Below are 18,978 nucleotides of genomic sequence, written 5' to 3' on the forward strand. Positions count from 1 at the left end.
TCTAAATAAAAATTTAAATGAGACGCTTACTCAAAAGTATGAAATGCTCCGAAAATTAAATTGAGCCTTGCGGATTCTCGAATACAAGTACAAATCATTTTGGCAACAATTTTGAATGGTAACAGTTGGATTATTACGACAAATACTAAATGGGTTAGCGGGTCGTCTTAAGGATTGACCCGACCTAAATAATTCAAATCCATTTTTTTAATATCTGGAGAGGAATTCAAAGATTTTTTTTGTCAATCATTCAAATACATTTATTGGGTGAGCCGTTTTTCCAATTTTTTGAAGGGAGAGTGGTTTGTTTGTATCCCATCATGACTTTCATTTTAACTCCTTATTTTCAAAGGATGATTGATGTTAAATTGTTAATGATACTTTGAAATATTTATATTGAAATTATCAAATATAAAGAATGACTTTCTGTTCAATCTAAAATTTTCCTCATTTTATAAACTCTGATGAGATTTTTAAACACATTTCGTATCCTCTGGGAAGGAAATATAGTTAGAAAACTCAAGAATGATTGGAAAAATTGCATATTTTCTAAAGAGGAGGTCTCTTATGAGACGGTCTCACGAATCTTTATCTGTGAGACGGATCAATCATACCGATGTTCACAATAAAAAAGTAATATTTTTAACATAAAAAGTAATATTTTTTCATGGATGACCCAAATAAGAGGTCTGTCTCACAAAATACGACCTGTGAGACCGTCTCATACAAGTTTTTGTCTTTTCTAAATACCATAAAGTAAATCACTTATAATACGTACCATGACAAGAAAATATATCATCGATGATCGTAATAAATATTGTGATAAACTGAATTATTATTTTGGCGCTATAAAATTTGATATGTGAAATAAGTGATGGTATATAATTATGATCACAATAGAGAATTCAACACAAATAATGAGATATATAAAAACATAGTAATTCAACTATTCCCATTTTTGAAGGATGTGGTTTTTCTATCCATAACTCCCACTTTAGTTTCATATTTCAAAAGAAGGTAAAAACTTGTGTGAAACGGTCTCACGGGTCGTATTTGTGAGACAGATCTCTTATTTGGGTCATCCATGAAAAAGTATTACTTTTTATGCTAAGAGTATTACTTTTTATTGTGAATATGGGTAGGGTTGACATGTCTCACAGATTAAGATCCGTTAGACGGTCTCACACGAGACATACTCTCAAAAGAATTAGAATACCATTAAGATCAGCATAAAAAATATTTATTATTATTTTAGATTAGAAAAAAGTTAGTGATTCAAATATAAAATCTTATTTTAAAATCTGATTTTTTAGTCTTAAATTTGTTATATAATAGTTATAGTTAGTGGATGAATATTAGCCAGCGTAGTCCAAGTACAGCGACACTTGATGATGATAGTATCGCACGGGCTCCGGCCGGCTGCCGATAATTGTTGGAGGTTTACATATATTAATTAATTCTCAACTAGCTTTAATTAATCCATAGCGGATTTATTCATGTTCCTAATTTATTTGTTTCTTGTTCAAACCAAGACTATTTCAGAAACTTAATCGGTCAAAATTAATCTTTTTTAAAGAAAATTTATACATGATTTTTTATGACGTGAGAACTCACAGACTCAATAAGTAAATTGTAGACTAACGCAGTAGTTTGTAAACTACGTTAACTACACAAACCAAACTTTGTAAACATTGTGTGACAAGCTAACCTGATAAGGTGTTTGTAGGATAATCAAATTTCTGATAATTGATCAATCGTTTACCTACTCAATCAACTCGAACACTATAATCAACAATTTATGAATTATTTATAGTAAAAGAAACGGCTTTATCTGTGAGGCCCGAGGCCGAAGAGGGTGGTGGGTGATCGCCGGTGCCATGAGGTTGCACAGACAATGAGCGGCTCCTGGCAAGCTTCTAGGCAGAGGGAACGTGAATGAACTGATCTTACACCGGAAGGAGAGGGATTTTGCAATTGTTCAGGTATAGGACTGTGCAGTTGAGAAGGGCTTAATAGATTTGATATGTACTACTCATATCAAGAAGGTGCATCTTCTTTTCGGTAGCTCATCACATAAGAATTCTAAAGTTAAGTGTGCTTGACTTGGGGCAATTTTGTGATGGTGACCTCCTGGGAAGTTTCTCAAGGTGCGTGTGAGCGATGACATAAACACGCTGGAAAGGCCCATCTTGATACAGTGAAGACAGTCGTCTAAGCACGCTGGAAAGGCCCATCTTGATACAGTGAAGACAGTCGTCGAATCTGGGGCGTTACAAGTGGTATCAGAGCCTACCTCTCTAAGTACGGTGTGGTTCGAGGACGAACCAAGAGGAAGCTGGTGGGCATGTGAGGCCCGGGCCAGAAGAGGGCGGGGGGTGATCGCCGGTGCCATGAGGTTGCACGGACAATGAGCGGCTCCTGTCAGGCTTCTAGGCGGAAGAACAATCTTACACCGGAAGGATATGGATTTTGAATCTGTTCAAGTATGGACTGTGTAGTTGAGGAGTGCTTAATAGATTGGATATGTACTACTCATATAAAGAAGATGCATCTTCTTTTCGGTAGCTCATCACATAAGAACTCTAAAGTTAAGCGTGCTTGACTTGGGGCAATTTTGGATGGGTGACCTCCTGAAAGTTTCACATTGTGCGTGATGAAGTGAGGACAATCGTCGAATCTGAAGCGTTACACTATCCATATGTCAGTTGTTCCAATATCGCCTAAAAATCACTAGCGAATGATAGAGAACTTTCAAAGTTTTTTCAACCAAGTCCATTCGATGCTTAAATTAGTAAGAAGATCGAAGAAGAATCAGATAAAAAATATATATATGAAACCTAAAAAGTATCTAAAGTACTATTAACAAAACTTGTTTTTATTTAATGTTTTATGTAAAGTTATAACATTAGCACACAATAGGTATATAATTTTTTTTATCCTTTTCTTGAAATATTTTTTAAATAAATAATTAGAATAATTATTCAGATAACATATTGCTTATTAAGTGAGTCTCATGTGAGACCGTCTCACGGATCATAATCCGTGAGACGGGTCAACAATACCCATATTCACAAGAAAAAATAGTACTCTTAGCATAAAAAATAATACTTTTTTATGGGTGACCCAAATAAGAGATCCGTCTCACAAATAATACCCGTGAGACCGTCTCACATGAGTTTTTGTCTACTTTATAATGTAGTTTTTTATATTATACGTGAGTAAAATTCAAAACTATAAAGATAAAATATTTTATCTATTTTAAAATTTTGGAAATTGTATGAGGTACAATAATTTACAAAAAACAGAATTATTTTTATATTTTTTATTACATAAAAATTGATTATTTTTGTAAATTGGTATTTTAAATTTAAAAAAATAGATACTATCAACACTCTATACTTTAAAACGTAGTAAAATGTTGGGACGTAGGTGGCTTCTTTTGTTGGTTATGAGAGATCCCAAAATTTAGGGAATATTACAGTTGAATGTCAAGATATGTATAGTGATATATCACTCACCATGACTTATGGATTCATGTTTCAAATTATTTGTAAGATATTTATAACATACTTTCGTTATATATGATTATTCTATATTATACTCAAATTAATAATTAACACAAAATTTTGTTTGACGATGTTACATGTTAGTTTTATGTGACATATATTCTATTTAGATCATTCATAAAAAATATTATTATTTATATCAATTATATTACGTTATATTGTAAATATGAACAATATTGAGTATCTCACGAATAAACATACGGTACAAGGATATCGACTCAATACTTGATATTCTCGTATTATCGTTACACACTTCAGAACATTCCATTATTTTGACCGAGAAATACCCGCCTCCTATGATCACTCACAGTTGACACACGCGTTTACACGTCTGTATATATACACTGTGACTTGGTAAACCGAGTCTTTTCCATACGCAACAGCCGCACTATTTCCATTTACAAATCCTCGCTTTCCTTTGCTCCTTCGTTTATAATTCTCCTCTCATTGCTGAGTCATCGCTCTGATTGTCTCCTCGTATTCAACGCACGATTTTTCTTTATACACAAGTATTTCTCCTTTTCGATTCTGAGGGTCGAGGAAGGTTTCTTGATTCTGTACTTCTCCAAAACAAAGAATTCACGTTATATAGCCCAAAGGGTCTGAATTTTTTACTTGAAGTTCTGTGTTTTCATTTTATTCCCGGAGCTATTTGTTGTCGAATTTTCCCACTTCGAGTGTGTATTATTTCAAAGTTAACTTTCTCTCAGTGACTGTTATTATTGTTTTGGAGTAACTTTAGCATATAAGTTGGGTTTTCTTGATTTCTGGTTCGATCTGTTTCTTATTATTATTCTGAAGATTGGATTCCAGCACTAGGATTTTTTCAGGGGAGAAAAATAATGGGAAATAATTGTATTCATGGAAAGATTGACGAGGATGGTTTCTTCTTCACAGTTTCACGTTCATTATGGTGGTCTAAATCACCAGAAATGATTGTCCTGTGCGATAACAAAGAAAAAAACCAGCATTTGCCATGTTTAGAAGCGGATGAGGCACCGAATTCTGTCAAGAATAAGCCCCCGGAATTGATCATGATTGAATTGGATGATATCTTAGTGAAGGGAGGGATAAAACAACCTCAGGAACTCGGAACATGGGAGGAGGAAATGATCAAGAAAGATGTCATTAAACCCGATCAAGTGATCATGATGATTGTTAAGGAAAACCAGAAGAAGGTAGATCCGTCAAAGCCTTAAAAACCGAAGAGTTTCAATGGAAGCATGAGTGTAGGTCTTCAAGTCGATTCTGTGCTCAAAACCAAGACAGGGCACTTGAAGCAGTACTACAATTTGGGTCGGGAACTTGGACATGGGCAATATGGGACGACTTTTCTTTGTGTGGAGAAGAAAACCGGTAAGGAATATGCTTGTAAATCTATTGCAAAGAGGAAGCTATTGACCATGGATGATGTCTATGATGTAAGACGAGAGATCGAGATCATGCATCATTTATCTGGTGACCCGAATGTAATTTCGATTAAAGGGGCGTACGAGGATTCTGTTGCGGTTCATTTTGTGATGGAATTGTGTGGAGGAGGCGAGCTTTTCGATAGAATTGTTAAACGGGGGCATTACTCGGAGAAAAAAGCTGCGTATCTCACTAGGACTATAGTTGGTGTTATAGAAGCTTGCCATTCTTTGGGAGTAATGCATCGAGACCTTAAACCCGAGAATTTCCTATTTGTGAATGGGGACGAGGATTCGCCTATGAAGACCATAGACTTTGGTTTGTCGGTGTTTTTTAAGCCAGGTACATTCAAAATTATCATGCATTATAAGCTTTTGGGATGGCAAAACTAGCACTTTTAGGAAGATCGAACAAAAATTCAACTTTTTTCATCCTATCGGCTATCGATTACCCTTGTTTGATCCGTGTTATTTAGCCATTTGTTTTGAATCCAACAGGGGAAATATTCACGGATGTTGTTGGGAGCCCTTACTATGTTGCACCAGAGGTGCTTTGTAAGTGTTATGGACCCGAGGCAGACGTGTGGAGTGCTGGTGTTATACTCTATATTCTTCTCTGTGGAGTGCCTCCATTTTGGGGTGGTAAGATATGCAAGATTCTTGTCACTTTACATGGTATAGAGTCATCACCATCACAACAAAAACTTTAGTTGACGGTATCAGTGTAACGGTGCCTTCTTGTGTTATGTAGGCAGTCAACAAGAATTGCATGAACAATTGTTGATCCACATTACTATACATTTTTTTTTCTGTTTTCTCATGTTTTTTTTTCCATCTGACACAGAAACCGAGCAAGAAACTTTCGAAGAAGTTTTACGTGGTGATATAGACTTCTCATCGGATCCTTGGCCAAAAATCTCCAATAGTGCGAAGGATCTGGTCAAGAAAATGCTTGTAAGGGATCCAAAAAGGCGATTAACGGCTCATCAAGTCCTATGTAAGTTCGAATATCAAATCAAACACTTCCATTGATCAGTAAAACGTAAAATCCTGTAAAAATTTTATGATTGAACTGTTCTTTATCTGCAGGCCATCCTTGGGTGCAGGATCAGGGAGTGGCTCCAGATAAGCCTCTCGATTCTGCAGTTTTGAGGCGATTAACGCAGTTTTCAGCCATGAACAAACTCAAGAAAATGGCTCTCAGGGTACATTTAACAACCTTCAATTAAGGGAAGTATATCATTAGAACAAAATCTTGAAACTGCTTTTTTTGGCTTTCTGTCAACAGGTGATTGCAGAAAGTTTGTCTGAAGAAGAAATTGCTGGTCTGAAAGAAATGTTTAAAATGATTGACACGGATAACAGTGGATACATAACTTTTGATGAACTCGAGGCTGGATTAAAACGATTTGGAGCTAATCTTAATGAGTCCGAGATACACAATCTGATGAAAGCTGTGAGTATTGTGTTTTTTCCATGATAACTTATATCCGAGCGGTGGCAGCTACCTACAAACTAAGATTCTTACGATGATCAAGCCTAATGATGATATCATTTTCTTGGTATATTTACAGGCAGATGTAGACAACAATGGTACAATTGAGTATGGAGAATTCATAGCTGCAACATTGCATTTGAACAAGATTTACAAAGAAGATCATTTATTCGGAGCATTTTCATTTTTTGATAAAGATGGGAGTGGATATATAACACCAGATGAGCTTCAAATAGCTTGTCAGCAATTTGGGATAATGGATGCACACTTGGAAGAAATGATCCAAGAAGCTGATCAGAACAACGTAAACGCCTACACATTTTATTTAAATTTTATCGATAAAAGTTCTAGATTGTGGTAATTATACTTACAGACTTTTGTTCAATCTTGCAGGACGGGAAGATAGATTACAACGAGTTTGTGAGCATGATGCAGCAAGGGAACTCAGATTTTGATAAGAAGAGGTTTCCGAGCAGTTTTAACATCGGATTCATGGAAGCAATGCCTGTCTACTGATACGAAGACATTGTTTTTTTTATTTTTTGAGTTCTATATTCTTTTTATTCATACAAAGATCATTAACATCGTTACATCAAAACGTCAAATAATATTTGGTCGAGTAACCAGTTATTTGATCGGGTAACCAGTTGGATTTCATGCAGTCCATGCACATCAATGACCCAGCTCTATGAGAAAATATACAGAGTAACAGACCCCAATATCATATATATAGATTTTTTTGGCCCACTGTGATTTCTTTCTTGTTAGTAAATGACGTGTAATTCAACTTTGCACTAAACAAGTAAATGATGGCCACCATATCCTGAATCATGCATGCATGCACTTGAAATTTTAATTCAAGTGCTTTAACTGAATTAACATGGAATCACTAGAAAGATTGTAATTTAGATTAAACTGGAGTAGTAAGAATGGTTGCGAGACCTAAAACCATGATTACATCACACAGTAGTGGCTAAAGAAACCTTTCAAATTAACTATCAAAATCGGAACCGGTAAATATGAAGTGATACATGAAATTTTATCGTCCTTGGGGCGATTTCAAGCCAACTCCCAGCGCTTTAGATCAAGCCTGAGGCTGGTGCACGCACCAGCTTACCGGACACCAATATGACATGTAGCCTACAAGCCATATAACCCACCATGACTACAAAATATAGACAACCCATACACGCAACACGAAAGTTCCGATGGCAATGCTATATAAAAAAGTTATAATTACTATATAAAATTATGATATTTAAAATTTTATAAAAACCAAAAACTGCAAATTAACCTATTATATTTTCTATGTATCATTACAATCGCGCAAAGAAAATTAGAAAGAATTTTTTTTGGTTACAAGTACTCACCATATTTCTGCTTTATTGCATATTATTTCCATCTTTAAAAAAATGAATTTTCCCAGAAGTTCATGATTTTAAGAACAGCCACCGAGCATTGCACATGCCATTTCCAATAATTTCCCTGCAAAATATTATAAAAAAAAATTAGGACTTTAGAAAAATTATTCTAGAGAAAATTCACCAAATATGATGGATTTTCCAAGTGGAAATAGCGCAAAAATCACTTAGAGAGATTAAAATCTTATCTTCGCATACAAAAAAAAAAACTAGATTTATAGAAAAAAATTAATAAGATGGCAATAAGAAATCTATTTTTTCACATGGATTATCAGCATGAAATTAATATAATCAAAAGAAAAAATGTCTTAGGTGGGTTTCATTGGCACTCACTGAGAAATAACGGAAAAAATATCGTTACTTTATTAAGTGCATCAATTCAAAACTTATTACAATGTCGGGAACTATACATTAAACAGGAGCCAATATAGATACTGAATAATAAATAGAACAGCTAATAAAAAGTGTGATATTTCTTCAAGTCAATCAATTGACAGGCTGGTGAGCTTAGAATCAAGAATTAATACCAAACTAAAAAAATAAATTCATTGAAGTTTACTATTAATAATTAAATCATAAACATATAAAACTAATAGATTTGAAAAGCTCGCGAACGGCCTATGAGCTATCAAACACAGCTCAAACTCAACAGCCAAACAACTCGCAGGTCGACTCGATTCGTTGTATAACCCAGGATCGCTTTTACCTAAATGATAACGAACAGCTTGGCTCCCGAATTCACTATATACAGCAGATTTAAGGGTATTTACAAATATTACACTAAGCAGAGCCGAGCCGAGCCGAGCGACGAACGTGACCAATTATAATCCAATCGGTTTTTCTGTTGACTTTTTTGTGAACACCACGGGATCGAGAGCTTCACCGACAAAACACAAAGCTTTATGTTAAATACTTATAAACTCTTTGCCTAGCCAAGGGTCGTGATCTCATAAACGTTCGATAGAAGAAAAAGGCCAAAAACAAGTTAAATATTAGTTGAAAAAAGTGAAGCTTGAATACAACAGCCTGCCTAATGAGGTCCTTAGACCTTAATCCACCTAATCTCTCCCAATTATCTAACATAATCATATAAAAATAACATACATTATTAAAGAATTCTCACCACAATTAACCCATCTTTTTCATTGAATATCAACAAGTTTGTAAAGTTATGAGTTTTACCTTAAATAAAATGAATCAAATGGTTTAATAAACTCCACTAAAACCAAGGCCGTCTTACAAGCTATAAGGTTCTTCTCCACCACCAAGTCTTTTCCCATTGTTCTCCAAGTTTCTCATATATGAAACTTGAATCTTTTAACTCGTACACCAAAAGGTATTAAAGTTCTCAATTCAGCCATCTAATAATTACACTATTTCGCTAACTCATAAAAGTCACACACATCACCTTGGCTTAAAACTCAGTGTTTTGATTCTTACATTAAAAAAGTAATTATATTTAGTTTTCTTTAACTCCGTGTCTTTGGCTACAACTATATGAGTCGGCGGAATACTGAACAAAGCTTGTGGTTAGTGGTGACAACTTAAGTATAGAACTACAGAAGTTGAGCTAAAAACCAAGAAATGGCAGCTGTAGCGCCTAAGACTACCATTCCCCCTTGACTTGTACATATCTTTATTCTTATCCACCGACATGACGTATTCCGGCCAAATTCTTGGTACTATCAAACACTCCGGCGGTCACACCAGTTAAGTATAACAGATATTTAACATGATTCAGGGCATTCTTAACATAAATCTTTCCGAATCCCAGGTAAATTTATTTAATGATTAAGTTTCTAAAAAAAAGGTCACCTCTTCTTGGTTTTGAAACAATCTTAGCAACGGGAGAAGATTTAGCAGGAGGTTTGGTTTCCTCCAGCGGAAACAGAACCCCATCAATTCCCTGAACAGAAATCCTTCCATCTGTATATATATCTGGGTCGAATAGATAAGCGGATCCTTCTCCTTGTCCGAATTTGACCGACCCATCAGCCTCCTCCGCCGCCACCTTGTGCGGGAGTCTCAAGGTGTCGTACTTCACCTTCCCGAATCTCCGCACAGCATTGTACATGCTTTCCTCTGTCTGGTATTCCGGAATCAGATGATAATACATGATTTGCTCCGGTGCTCCAGGTTCACTCAGCTGATCGGTCGTCAATTTCGCCATGGCTTCATCATTCGGAGCAAGAACTGTGAGAACGTATCCTTCCGATACCAATCTTCCCATTTCCGAAGCCAACGAGGTGAGATTCACCAAAATATCAGCCAGCTCGTTGTATCCGCCGTAAAGCAAGAGGGTCTGGATGAAGTCCTTGACCTGACTCTCGCCGTCGAAGTGGTGATGGGGTCTACCCGGGCCGGGAGCTGGCGACGGGGCCAGGGATGGGCCGGGGGCCATGGCGTCGAAAATGGGCAAGACCGGAGGCGCGCCGACAGGCACAGGCGGCGCAGGTTTCTTCAGCCTGTTTGTTCTCGGGTCCACTTCTGGCGCGCCTTCCGGAAATATGGCTGCGGTGGCCCTCAAGCTCCGCCGGGCGTTGAAATCTTGTTGAACGGATTTGGGAATTAGCAATCTCTCAATGCCGTGGATGACTCCGTCGGGGCGAATAATGTCATCTGATTTAACAATCTTCGCAGTTCCCACGATTTTCTCACCATTTCTCTCCGTTAACAGAATCTTCTCATTAGTAGCATCACGGCAGAGACTAGTATGATGAACGGGCTTCTTCTTCCCCTCGACAAGCCAATGGTGGGACTGAATCCTCGCCGGAATCATATGAAACAGAAGAAGGTTTTGCAGGGACTTGAGATTCCCAGGCTCGAGCAAAAACCGCTTAAACTCAGGTTCCAAATCCCGTTCCAGGGCCTCGTTTCTCGGAGCAAAAATGGTGATATTATGGTTCGACACAGCTTCTTCAAGTGTCTGCAGCAAGAGCGCTTTCTCCACAAGCTCCGAGAGCTCTGTGTAGTGAGAATCCAAAAGGGCCACTAGAACAGAATTGGAATTTATCTGCGGAGTCGAGTTCCCGGGCTTTGCAAGCAAATTTTCGAGCAATGCAGAAGATCTAACGGCTAGAAAAGTGAAGAATGTGAGGAAAATAAGATTTGGGACGCCATAGATCAGAGAATCCATTGATGGAGAAGATTATTTTCTTGCCGGAGAATATATATTTTAGACTATTTCGTCCTTCTCTCTTGGAAGAACAGGGAAGAGAGTATTGTGTGGTGCAAGGAAATGAGTTTCCTTAGCTTAGGAGAGTGGGAAATATGGTTTGTCTGGTGGAACATTATAATTTTTTTTACATTTATAACTATTTATATTATTATATTTATCTTCTATTCTTTATATTAAGATTCCATTATATATAAATATATATAAACTTTTAGTCTTTTTTATAATTTTTATTAATCACGATATTCTTTATTGATTTTCCCCTTCTTATGATAAAGTTTATTAATTTTTGTTAACTCCTACAATAAATATTCTATAACTTTAATTACTCATATTATTATTTTTATATTTAAATGTGTCAATATTCGTAATAGAAAAACATATGACGCGAATTAAGTAATATTTCTATTAAATTAATTGCAACATTTACTTTATTTTAATTTTGAGTTTATTTTCATCTTTTTATCATGTGATGTTTAGTTGTTATTTATTATTTTCGGTCATAAAATTTTACATTTTTTATTGTTGATTTTCTTTGTGGAACGCATTTAATAAAGAAATAAATATGTATATGGATGGATTTATATAAAATAAGTTTTTACTGGAAACTATTATAATAAATTTCAAATTATCGCCCTCCATCTTTTGGGTTTTTACCTGTGCTGATGCCTACCCAAATACTTGAAGAATTGGAATCATTAAATAATAAATATTGAAAATGTAATATAAATTTTAGGTAATTTAAAATTGTTAACATGATTATTATTTTTCACCAAACATATCACTTACCCTCGATTAAAAATCATAATGTGCGTTGTGTTGGAGTCGTTCAATCGAATCGAATCGAAAAATAATTGATTTATAATCAAATTATCGGAATTCGATCCGAACTATAACATGTTCGAACATTTTTTCAAGTTGAAGTCAATCCAAATTAATTTGTTCGATAATTTATGATTATCTCAATAGAATTTATATTTTTATAATCGCTTCGGTAAATACCCGAATGATATATGAGAAATTTTGATGTTACTCTTCGGGTTACCCGGACCCTTTGGGTGTATTTAGAACCGACAATATCGATGAATTTGTGTGTAGAGAGCAAATCTTCATATACATCCCAACTCAAATCTATTCATCAAAATTAAATAGTTTCATCTAAACGCAACTTGCTAGTTTCTTTGATCTCTCGAAGGTAAGACATGCATGAGATCCATACATGTTATTTTAAACTCTCTTACTATTACCGCTCTAGAGCTAGTAATCATCTCTTGACTACCACTGATGAAAATGAGATCATAAATGTATAATTAGTAGATAATTAATATTTATCATCTATCATCACCTTGATATGTAAAATAAATAATAAAAACGACGAGGCCATCATCGCCTTCCCATGTTTGGATCCATCCCTTGATGGAGTGAATGCAAGTGACGAGCCAAACAGATCGACGATCGTATGGATGCGGGAGTTTTAACAGTTATTATCAAATGACTCACAACAATCAACGAGATATAAGCTAAACTAACGCCAGTTCATGGAACCACTAAATAAAAACATCCATCAAATACATCCGGGTCAAGTTCTACTTCTAATGATTCAGTTTCAGAGTCAATTTTTTTAGTAAAGATAAATAGGCGTGCACGTTCGCGAGTGTTCTTACCATGAAAATGAAAGTTGGGTCTATTTGTTCATTGATATGAAAGACGGTATAACTCCCTCTAAACTTTACTATAAGCAAAGCCGGCGAATTATCTCATCCTCATCACGTCATATTTGGAGATGGGAAACGTGTCTCTGTGAAAGAATTGGCAAATGCACGAGTGTATGAGATAGCGAGATATGGAAGGCAAAAAATTTAATAATAAATATAAAACTTGTTAAGAATAGAACTCCCAAGTGTTACTCGTTCAATCATTCGTAATCGCGGATCAAACTATTGAGTAGAGGCACTGGACAAAATATTCTTCTTTCCTACATGTGTATTACAAAGTAACTCCAAGGCAGATGCACAATAAGCGCAAAAAGGCGACCCATAACAATAGGAGAACCCATGCCAGTGATTTTAGTAATATAATGTTTAAACACACATTCTTCATTTGTTATGAGTTTTATGAGTGGCCTACCGCTAATTTTAACCACTAAATTAACGGAAGGACCAACCCAGTCAAAATTTTAAAACATTTAGGATTAAATTGGGAACGATGAAACATTTCGGACCGAATCGGAAAAGAGGCCAAACATTTGAGACTAAACCGGGTCTATCCCTGCTTCTCATTACCAGATGTATTCATATGTCAGGCTTAAAAGAACTCAGTGGGTCTTATCCCTGTTTCTCATTACCAGATGTATTCATATGTCCGGCTTAAAAGAACTTCAACTAATGCCATGATCTGATTCTTTTCATCCTCTTAGACAAATTTTGGCATCTTAACGGTATAAAACTTTTGATCATCTACTATTAAATAATATTGTACTAAATTATTGTTACCAAGAGCTCTCCTACCGCAAGAAAAATGGATTATCATATCAAGTTGGATACATAAGACAACAAGAAACAACTTCATTAACAACATGAGAAAGAAACATCAATTTCAACCTTGATGAAATACTTGCATCAATGTGCGGTCTATCAACAGATCAAATTGACCAGTAAAATAACTTGATATTGATCAAAATAGAAAATAAAGTAAAATAACTTGATAACTCACCTCCAAAGATGAAATGACGAGGAAAGATTTGCCTTCTTAATAGCATCATGAGATTTAAATTGAACTTGTGACACAAGAAGAAGAATTTACGCCACTCGATGAAGTTTCATTGATCATATTTCTATTCACAGCGTTTCTCATTCCAGTGCCTGAAGAATCCACCACGTCATTTGCTAATGGAACATTACCAGGTCTACTGCCATCTCTTGTTTCAAGGCGCTCCATCAGGTGAGATATAGTAGCAATTCCAGCACTCACCTCTTTTCTAACCTCGTTACCAATCTCTGTCATGGAACCAGTTCGGGAAAAGAGCTTTTCCTTCCATCCTCTAGTACTTTTGGTAATGGACTCTTTGTATCTTACACATGATCAACATAAAACAAAGTTCAGAATCCACAAGTTCCCAATAATAGTTGAAACAAACTAACGAATAAGATAAAAAAAACAGGGATCTGAAAAAATAGAACAAGATCATGTTATGCTGAAATTTATACCTTGTCGACACAGCATTGAGTCGAGATTTCCAAGAGTCTGAAAATGACAACTCTGAGGGTCCTGCTCTGTCTTGATTTGGCAAAAAAGCTTGCCTTACAGAGCTCCTAAAAATGGATCATGGAAAATCAAAGCATAGAATATTAAACAACTTTCATCCAAATACTAATTAACCAGATACATGATACTAAATAAGCAAAAATTTAAAATGCTAGAAAGTAACACCACCTATTATCACTAGGTATTCCATGGTATGTCCTAGGAATGGCCGGAGATGCAAATGCTGAAGCCAAAGCTCCATCACTTTGAAGAGGAGACGTATGTGGTGGTCCTTCATCCCGAATAGATGTTGGTGGAACATAAGTATTAGTTTCAGTGGCTGCTGTTGAATCGTATTCTGTTTCAACAGAAGCAAGGGAAGCTGAAGTCTGACTAGGAGAAGATGCATTAGGATGAGATGAAAACACTACAAACTGTGGATGAGCATGGGATGAACGAATCCTTGAGCCCTCCCTCCGAGCAATGAGGTTAGTCCTCCCCATGGCGGCAGGCAGCAGCCAAATGTTGGATAATGTGGTCCTCAAGTTCTGGATCATCAACTCCCATTTGTAACTGCTTGGTAGAGAAGTCATTAAATACCAACAAAATATAAGTCCTGATATATATGATATGTAAATGAATAATATAGTTGGACAACACACATCCTGCAGTTCAAAATCCCCCAGTGTGGGATGTTGAAATATGGTTGCATTCCTCCTTGATGAAGTAAACCTTAAATTTCTCTCCCTTTCCACTGCTTCAAGCAATTCTTGGCTGCCAAACAACAAAATAAGATGTCAGATCAAGATGCGCAAGGAAACAATTCAATAAAAAGGAACTCGACTGAAAACTGAGAATGCATGTCAGAAACAAACCTGGAAGGATCTTTCAGACTGAAGGGTTGCCAACACATTGGACAGTTAGAACTTCTTTGACACCTATTCATTATTCAAAGAGTTAATTTATTTCCACCCTAACATCCTCATGAATATGTTTATAGACACAGATTTACATTTACTAAGGCTTTTTTTGAGAGTTGGGATTCGGAAGTAAAAGAAAGGAAAGGAAATGAAGTAGATTTAAATTTTGGTTGTTTGGGAGATTTTGATGGAAGAAAGAGAAAGGAAAATGTGTTTAAGATTTAAAGGAAAAGTTTCCTTCCAAATGTGGGTCGGTGGAAGTGGAAGGAAAACTAAAAATTTCTTTCTCCGATCGAGCTACGAACAAGAGTAGGTAGGCGGCTCTTCCTTCCCTTTCTTTTCTCTCCCCACTTCCAAATTAAGCCTAAATCTCAGCCTCGTACTGCAAGCACAGAGACTAACCTCTCGCAACCAAAATGGATAAATATTTCAAAGAAATTGCTCTTGTTAAAGATCCAATTATTATTGGACTTAGATATTTAACAAGAGAAGGATCGAGGTTCAAGTTAAGGAAGCTCGCAGCTAATTACAGTTTACATGCAAGGGAAGGAAGGGGGAGAATAAAATATGAGCACGGGGGAGTGATAATCATTCAATTATTTTGATTTGAGAGTGTCATAAATAGCTTAAGCTAGGGAATTGCTAGCAAACTGCTACGAGTTTCGTACACAGAGTTTATTGACGGGAAAGTATTTTAGTTTCATTTGTAATATAAATTTGGTTCTTGATTTATGGTTGCAACAGTTTTGTACGAACAGATTTTGACGAATTGCAAGCATGGGAAACTACCAGAATAGCAGATTCGTCATCATCGACTAGGATTTTACTAAAACCTACTTTCTTATGTCAAATTGCAAGCACTGAATCAGTTTTTAATTCAGTAAAATTTGGATAAGATGAACTTCAAGTTATAGAATAATCTATGCATGACAAATATTATCATAATTCAAAAGCTTGCCATCAACAACTAATGGACTCACTTAAATTGTTGATCAAATTTGGGAATTTCACAACTTTCTGTTCAATTTATCAATGGTACCAGTTCTTGACAATTACTGTTTACAGGTCCCACACCAAAAAAACAGCCAGGACAAGTTACCCATAATTTGCAAGCAACTATAAGGACGTTAACACAAAGCAACCGCACGGAGCCACGGACAGAGGATCTCAAACAGATCGATTAAAGCTCACAAATAGCAGTGAAAACTAGTAAAACATTAAGCAAATCAACTACAAGTTAATCAAAGAGCAGGCATTTAGGCAGCCTAAGCTATATTGATAAAGCTCGCTCATATGGAAGACTGCCCGTCTATTTCAAGGTTTACTCCGCTTTTGCCTCACAACCACCCACACACACTGCATGCCTTTTTAGAAGCAATGGATAACCAACGTGGTTTACTTACTAATATGTTTGTGTGTCTGTGAAAAAATTCTGCTCTTGTACATTTTTACTTCTTAGTCCCCACAATGTGGTCATTGTTTTTAACAATGGCCTCAGAGATTTACATATGATAACATACAAACACAAAAGCTAAAACTTAATCCTATAATTAGGACAAAAATGCACGCATACAATAAAATACCATAAAACCACAATCCAAATCCAACCCACAAACAAGCGGCAAATGCATACCACTCAAGAATGCATTGAAGGTGGAACTCATGCTTGCAGCTTGTCACCTGTAAGGCATGATTCAAAAACTATCATAATAAGGCTAGCATAAAATATAATCAATGGCCAAAATAAATAATCTATTGGCATTTCACCGAGGAAGGATTGCTGTCACAAAAGGCCTCAAAGCATATGCTGCAAGCATCATCACAGACCTCCTGAATCCCTCCTTCTACAAAAGCCGCTGCTGATGCCATGTGACTCCCTCCATTCTTGACCTCATCCAATTGCAAAACCTTAAAAAACAGCAGAGAAAAGAAGAAGAAGTAAGAACATGTTTAAAATCAATGCTAGCAAACTATAAACAAAAGGGCCATTTAATATCTTTTTCAATATGTTTAAAATCAATGCTAGCAAACTATAAACAAAAGGGCCATTTAATATCTTTTTCAATATGTAAATCATGAAGGGTCTTGTGCAAATAATTTGGCACGTACGATTTCTCAGTTAAGACATAAATGTGAAAACGGCTGGAACTATCTCATCATATTATAGTTTTTGTTTTTTACCAACTTGTATTAAATTATAGGTTTTAAACCTCAAATAAAATTAAAATGCTGAATTAAAATCATGAAGGAAAAAAAAATCAATTCTAGCTCTGCAACAAGCGATGATGATTCCCATCCACATAAATTCGTTCGCATGATAGAAATGAAAGAAACTTTCTATGCGTACAAAGCTATTACAAAAAACCCCACGACCCAACAACCTAAAAAATCACCAGTAATCGAAACCCACAAATCGAAACTAAAAGACCATAAATTTCAACAATCGCCCACCATTGATATGCGATTCAGATCGGAGAATTTTGATTACCATAATATCGCAAATTAAAGCCTTACCTCCATGGAAGAAGAAATATCCAGGAAAAACAATTAATGGGTCAAGAATTTGGAACCAGAGCAATCAAATCCAACAAATTCAGCGATTGATTTCCTTCTAATGCCACAAATTATGCTGAGGTCCCATTCAAAAAACCTCAGAGAGAAAATTACAGAGAATTGGGATACGATATATTTGCATAAAAGGAAGAGAGGGATATGGGGAATAGGTCACGTTTTGGCATTATTAGATCATTATGGTCTTTTTGTTAATATTAAGACATACCTTCAATTCCCATAAAAAAAATATGAGTAGGATTATGGTCTTTGTGTTAATATTAAGACATACCTTCAATTCCCATTAAAAAAAATATAAGTAGGTTTTTTGTTAGACAGTTTACTGATTTTTATATGTAAGACGGGTCAACTTTATCGATATTTACAATAAAAGTAATATTCTTAGCATAAAAAGTAATACTTTTTCATTGATAATCCAAATAAGAAATATGTCTCACAAAATACGATCTGTGAGACCGTCTCACACAAATTTTTACCAAAAAATATATCTTTAGGTTATGTTCGGGCGAGGGTTTGGGTTAGACCCGAGGATTTCGTGGGATTGAAATTCATATATTTGAATTTATTTATTTTTTAAGAAATTTTCAAAATAGAATTATATGCTCCGTAAGACATGTCTTAACAGGAGTCATGTATTAATTCCACTGTTTTGAGAATAATTTTGCAATGAATTGTAATGTGTTGGACGATTTCCGAAATGAATTCATTAAATGCTCCGTAAGAAGTAATACAACACATTAAAAAAAAACAGACAACTCTTTCTTCATAGAATCACGAGGCCTAGCTTGCATGTGTTCTATTACTTCTTACGGAGCATTTAATGAATTCATTTCAAAAATCGTCGAACACTATACAATTCATTGCAAAATTATTCTCAATCAATTCATCCAACAAATTTATAATATTTCAACATCGACTACCAGTCTACCATGCACTCATTAAACCATCTGATCCATATAGAGCGATATGATCATTATATCAAGTATGAGACTTTGCTCGAAGAATAACTACCCAAAGATCGTTACATGATCAAATCTACGTGTTGGAATATCAAATAAGGCTACGATATTTTGAATCATAAAAATTGGAAACATAGCAACTTGGTATTATAATTGAGCTTAAATTGGATTTTGACTCTCTAGTAGTAAAAAGAATGGTTGTCTGGTACAATAATTTAT

At 35.6% G+C, this 18,978-nt stretch overlaps 1 protein-coding gene and 2 pseudogenes across 3 annotated transcripts; 1 reads left to right on the forward strand and 2 right to left on the reverse strand.

The window, feature by feature from the left end:
* The first annotated feature begins 3,942 nt into the window (after positions 1–3,942).
* Positions 3,943–7,217, forward strand: LOC140825773 (calcium-dependent protein kinase 26-like; annotated as a pseudogene).
* A 139-nt stretch (positions 7,218–7,356) lies between these two features.
* On the reverse strand, positions 7,357–11,193 carry LOC140825774 (fasciclin-like arabinogalactan protein 17). Of its 3 annotated transcripts, none has more exons than XR_012116744.1 (3): positions 9,707–11,193; positions 7,841–7,955; positions 7,357–7,610 (listed from the first exon to the last, which is right to left on the reverse strand). XR_012116744.1 is itself a non-coding variant. In XM_073187728.1 (2 exons), exons 1-2 carry the CDS (start codon positions 11,025–11,027, stop codon positions 7,909–7,911), a joined length of 1,368 nt encoding a protein of 455 aa, XP_073043829.1. In that variant the 5' UTR covers positions 11,028–11,193; the 3' UTR covers positions 7,780–7,908. The 3 variants fall into 3 exon arrangements, 1 of the variants encoding a protein (XP_073043829.1); XR_012116745.1 differs by lacking the exon at positions 7,357–7,610 and adding an exon at positions 7,745–7,764; XM_073187728.1 differs by lacking the exon at positions 7,357–7,610 and having other exon boundaries at positions 7,780–7,955.
* A 1,378-nt stretch (positions 11,194–12,571) lies between these two features.
* Positions 12,572–17,985, reverse strand: LOC140825775 (E3 ubiquitin-protein ligase RHF2A-like; annotated as a pseudogene).
* Between the last annotated feature and the right edge of the window lie 993 nt (positions 17,986–18,978).

Source organism: Primulina eburnea, chromosome 3 (genome assembly GCF_022965805.1).
Source record: "Primulina eburnea isolate SZY01 chromosome 3, ASM2296580v1, whole genome shotgun sequence".
NCBI lineage: Eukaryota > Viridiplantae > Streptophyta > Magnoliopsida > Lamiales > Gesneriaceae > Primulina > Primulina eburnea.